Source organism: Centroberyx gerrardi, unplaced genomic scaffold (genome assembly GCF_048128805.1).
Source record: "Centroberyx gerrardi isolate f3 unplaced genomic scaffold, fCenGer3.hap1.cur.20231027 Scaffold_66, whole genome shotgun sequence".
NCBI lineage: Eukaryota > Metazoa > Chordata > Actinopteri > Beryciformes > Berycidae > Centroberyx > Centroberyx gerrardi.
Window position 1 is genome coordinate 32,501 of NW_027605201.1, and position 5,000 is coordinate 37,500.

Genomic DNA, 5,000 nt, shown 5'->3' on the forward strand with positions numbered 1-5,000 from the left:
AACTATCTGCGGCCCCGAGCTTTCTTGACTTAACTCCTAGACAACAACATTATCTCCGAGCCGCAGAATTTGAAAGGATAGATAGAACGGATGTCGTCTAACTTCCTGCGACTAAATGCCAACAAAACTGAGATGCCAGTTGTTGAAACACAACGGTCTCCTGCTGAGGACCGCTTAATTACCCAGAGTCCCGCAGTTCAAAACCTTGGCGTTACATTGGACCCAGACATTGGACATCGTAAAACCCTTATACACCCATATCTGTTAAATACAGCTGATGCCAAAACCCTAACACCGTCCTCTGCCTCCTTATGGCGTCCCAACTTGTGTATAAACACCAGTATCATGGTGATCAACCAGCCAGTGAACCAGTCAGTGAACCAGTCAGTCATCCAGTCAGTGAACCAGTCAGTGAACCAGTCAGTGAACCAGTCAGTGAACCAGTCAGTGAACCAGTCAGTCATCCAGTCAGTGAACCAGTCAGTGAACCAGTCAGTGAACCAGTCAGTCATCCAGTCAGTTGACCGTCTGTCCCAGTCTTACCAGTATGAAGGTGATGTTGTTGGGGAATCCTCGGCTGGCGGGGAGGAGAGGAGGAGCAGAGAGCGGGCCGCGACTCACTCTGAAGGAGAGAGGGAAGGAGAGGAGGGAGAGAACCTTCTGCACCTCCTGCAACACCTGCTGCTTCTCCTCCATCACTTCCTGCTTCTCCTCCATCACCTCCTGCTTCTCCTCCATCACTTCCTGCTTCTCCTCCATCACTTCCTGCTTCTCCTCCGTCACCTCCTGCTTCTCCTCCATCACTTCCTGCTTCTCCTCCGTCACCTCCTGCTTCTCCTCCATCGCCTCCTGCTTCTCCTCCTTCTCTTCCTGCTGCAGAACCTCCATCTTCTCCTCCTCCTGCTCCTCTGTCTTCTTCTTCTCCTGTATCTGCTCTCTCTCTTCTTTCTTCTTCTTCTTCTCCTGTATCTGCTCTCTCTCTTCTTTCTTCTTCTTCTCCTCTGTTGTTTCTCTCTCCCCCTGTCCCTCCTCCCCCCTCCCCCCCCTCCTCCTCCTCCTCCTCCTCCTCCTCCTCTCCTCCACCACCAGGTCATGTGACAGGAAGTGTCTGATGTTCTGCTTGGCGGCGTGGACCAATCGCTCATCTCGGTCCACTCCCAGGATGTGGGCGGGGCCGAATCGCCTGGCGAGCGCCAGCGTCATGTGACCGGCCCCGCAGCCGATGTCCAGCACTTCCTTGTCTCTGAACCAATCGGCTTTGAGCAGCCGGAGCCGGGGGTCCTCCCCCGCTCCGACCCGCCCCTCCCACCCGTCGCCGTAGAAACCGTGGTAGCCGTAGTAACGGCTGTGGTTGCCATACTGGTAGCGGTGTTTGTCCTTTTTCTTCTTCGTTGGTGTGCGGGTGGAGCCGGGCTGCGGGCCGCCGCACCTGCAGGAGGCAGCAGAGAGGTCATGTGACCAAATTTCTCAGATCGTCAAGTTATACTTTCACAGATACAGGAAATCATACACACTTGTTTTCATATTGTACATTTTGTTCCATCCACTTTTTCTTCATCTCAGTTTACTGTGATGCTGTGATCTGCAGTTACTGGTTTAATATCTGCTCCGTTCTTATTTATATTCTTTTATATTCTTTTTTTTTTATTTATCTTGTTACTATTTGCTGCTGTATGACCCAGTTTCCCCCAGGATCAATGACGTTTCTTCTAATCTAATTTTCTAAACTGAAATTAAACCAAAAACCAAGTGGAAAAAAACATTTTGATAAAGTGAAATAAAAATAAACAAAATGAAATTAGAAAACAAACCAAACAAACTAAAACTAAACTGAATTAGAAACTGGATCTGAAGCTAAAATAGAAATAAAAATAAATCTGATTGGCCCCAGCCCTGATTGACAGGTGGAACCCCCCAGTCAAAATCACCTGCTGGGTCTAGCCCCTCCCACTAACGGCGTCTGGAACCTGGTTGGCTGCGTTACAACCGCTGGGATATCGGCGTTTGCGGTGCCTTCTGATGACCTCATCGAGGTGGTGCGGCGGCGTCTCCGCTGGCGACCGTCCCCTTGGTTGCGAGCTTTGTGGGCGTGGCCGGGCAGCGGGTGGGTGTGTCTCCGGGGTAAGATGGGGGGCGGGGCTACGTCGTCTCGACAGGTGATGGCAGTGTTGAGTTCGCAAGGCAGAGGAGACGCAGGAACGCTGCCCTCTCTGGTCAGCAGCGGTACTGCAGAACAAACAGTTAACTACTAGTTATTACTAGTTTATTAACAGGAACACCGCCCTCTCTGGTCAGCAGCGGTACTGCAGACTAGGACACACTACAACTACTACTAACTACTAGTTATTTTATTAGTTATTTCTAGTTGGATTCATTAATAAATTTACATTTAAAAATTAGAAAGTTATTTCATAGCTTTCCTCTTAATGATTCATTAATTTACATTAATTTACCTCCAAAACTATCTGCCATGTCACTATTGTTATGGAGTGCGCACGACAGTAAAACTTTAAATAACATCAGGTAAATGTTGTGGAAAAACACTCTGATGTCAGACCCAAAGCCTCAGCTCTGCTCCAGCTGTGAGCGGCAGCTGCGTTGTTATTGGTCGAACACGTCGGCGTTCAACCAGACAGACAGGCAGACAGACAGACAGACAGACAGACAGACAGGCAGGCAGACAGACAGACAGACAGGCAGACAGGCAGACAGACAGACAGACAGACAGACAGACAGACAGACAGACAGACAGGCAGGCAGGCAGGCAGACAGACAGACAGACAGACAGACAGACAGACAGACAGACAGACAGACAGACAGGCAGACAGACAGACAGACAGACAGGCAGGCAGGCAGACAGACAGGCAGACAGACAGACAGACAGACAGACAGACAGACAGGCAGACAGACAGACAGACAGACAGACAGACAGACAGGCAGACAGACAGACAGACAGACAGACAGACAGGCAGACAGACAGTCCGTTATGTCCGTACCTGTCAGTCCCGCTCTGGAGGAAAACAGTCGAGCTGGGTTCACCTCCCTCTCTCCTCCTTCTCCTCCTTCTCCTCCCCCTCTTCCTGCTCCTCCTCCTCCCTCGGCCCCTCCCCCTCCCTTCCCCCGCTCCCCCCCCTCTGCCCCTCCCCCTCCTCCTCCCCCACCTCCTCCTCCTCCTCCTCCTCCTCCATGGTGTCGGTTCCTGTGTCTCCTCCTGGTTTTGAGGGGAGACAGCAGGACTCCGCCCCCCTCCCCGCCCGCCTCCCCCCCTCCCTTCAGGTTCAGCGGGTCGGTGATGTCACGGGGGACCAGGATCTCCACGGGGTCTCCGCCCCGCGACGGCAGGGGCGAACACTTGGGCGTCTCCTGATTGGTCGCCCTGAGGAGGAGAGGAGGATCAGTGTTTACCGGAAGTGGAAGTTGACATTTTGACTGTGTGTGTGTGTGTGTGTGTGTGTGTGTGTGTACCTGTTGACATCCTCATCCAATAGGGAGTTGAGGTTCAGCGGGTCAAAGATGTTGCCGCCCAACAGGAAATGACTCGGCAGGACGGGCTCTGATTGGCTGTCACTGTTGGCACGCCGACGACGCTTGGGCAATCCCTTGAAGCCAACGCCCATAGAGTAGCGGCGCTTGGCGATTCGCTGAGAAGGGGCGGTGGGAGGGGCTTGACTATTGTTGGAGGGCTGGATGCCATTTTTTGGGCGAAGTGGGCGTGTCTTGGCAAGTTTGGGCTCCTCTGATAGGCTGACGCTTGCCTGGAAGGCGGGGCTTACTTTGATAGGCACTTCCTGCAACGTCCTATCACGAGGGAGGACGGTTTCTTTGTCCAATGACATTTTGATCATCTTCTTCCTGTGGGAGGGACTTCTGGCTCAGCAGCCAATGGCATTGATCTGCAGAGAGAGGATGGGTTAGTTTGACTGACAGGTGACAGAACCAATCAGACACATTCTCCAACTTAGAATAATAATATAATGAAAGAAAGTTTGGGTTAAAGCAGCAGAAAGGAGCTTCAATTAACAGTTAACCTGACAGAGACTGTTCTACTGACTGACTGACTAACAACTGACTGACTAAATAACTGACTAACTAACTGACTAACTAGTTAACTGACTGACTCGCTGACTGAGTAACTAACCGACTAACTGAATAACTGACTAGCTAACTGACTGACTAACTAGCTGACTAACTGACTGACTGACTAGCTAACTGACTGACTAACTGACTAGCTAACTGACTGACTAACTGACTGGCTAACTGACTGACTAACTAGCTGACTAACTGACTGACTGACTAGCTAACTGACTAACTAGCTGACTAGCTGACTAACTGACTGACTGACTAGCTGACTGACTAACTAGCTGACTAACTGACTAACTAGCTAACTGACTAGCTAACTGACTGACTGAGTCCAGACTAGAGTTCAGTAAAGCACCAACATCAACCTGTTTCTATTAAACGGAGTTCTACTGTCAGATCCTAGGCAACACAACACACAACAATACAGTGATACTGACAGCAGATACTAGATACTTATAGTAGATACAGTAATACTTACAGCAGAGTAGTACTTGTAAGTACTTTATTGTAACACAGCAGATCATGTAATCTTGTAGTAGACACAGTAGTACTTATAGTACTTGTAGAACTGCTTATAACAGATACAACTGGCAGCAGATACAGCAGTACTTGTAGTAATGTTTACAATAGATGTAGTAGTACTTATGACAGATACAGTACTAGTAGTAGACATAGTACTCATGGTAGATACAGAGATATAGCAGTACATCAGGCAGTACTACTATGTAGTACTACTACTAACAGGCCATGAAGTTCTGTCTGCTCTTCAATGTACTGAGCATAAAGATGGCGGCCTCCGGGTGTGACGTCATCAGGTATCCCACACTGCAGAACCAGTCCGGGGGGGTGATGACATCACTCCGGCAGCCGCCATCTTTGTGCACTCGGCCTACAGTTGGTACTTACTCTGTGGAACAGAA

At 49.9% G+C, this 5,000-nt stretch overlaps 1 protein-coding gene across 1 annotated transcript in view; it reads right to left on the reverse strand.

The window, feature by feature from the left end:
• The window catches only part of LOC139914466 (7SK snRNA methylphosphate capping enzyme-like), an 11,142-nt gene that overhangs the window by 5,532 nt on the left and 610 nt on the right, over window positions 1-5,000 (reverse strand). The window contains exons 1-6 of the mRNA XM_078282309.1: window positions 4,987-5,000; window positions 3,466-3,893; window positions 3,162-3,376; window positions 2,997-3,047; window positions 1,929-2,226; window positions 544-1,429 (exon numbers count right to left, since the gene is read on the reverse strand). The exon at window positions 4,987-5,000 is cut by the window's right edge and continues 610 nt beyond it. Coding sequence (XP_078138435.1) covers window positions 544-1,429; window positions 1,929-2,226; window positions 2,997-3,047; window positions 3,162-3,376; window positions 3,466-3,845 — 1,830 coding nt within the window. The 5' untranslated portion in view covers window positions 3,846-3,893; window positions 4,987-5,000. The remainder of the gene's footprint in view (window positions 1-543; window positions 1,430-1,928; window positions 2,227-2,996; window positions 3,048-3,161; window positions 3,377-3,465; window positions 3,894-4,986) is intronic.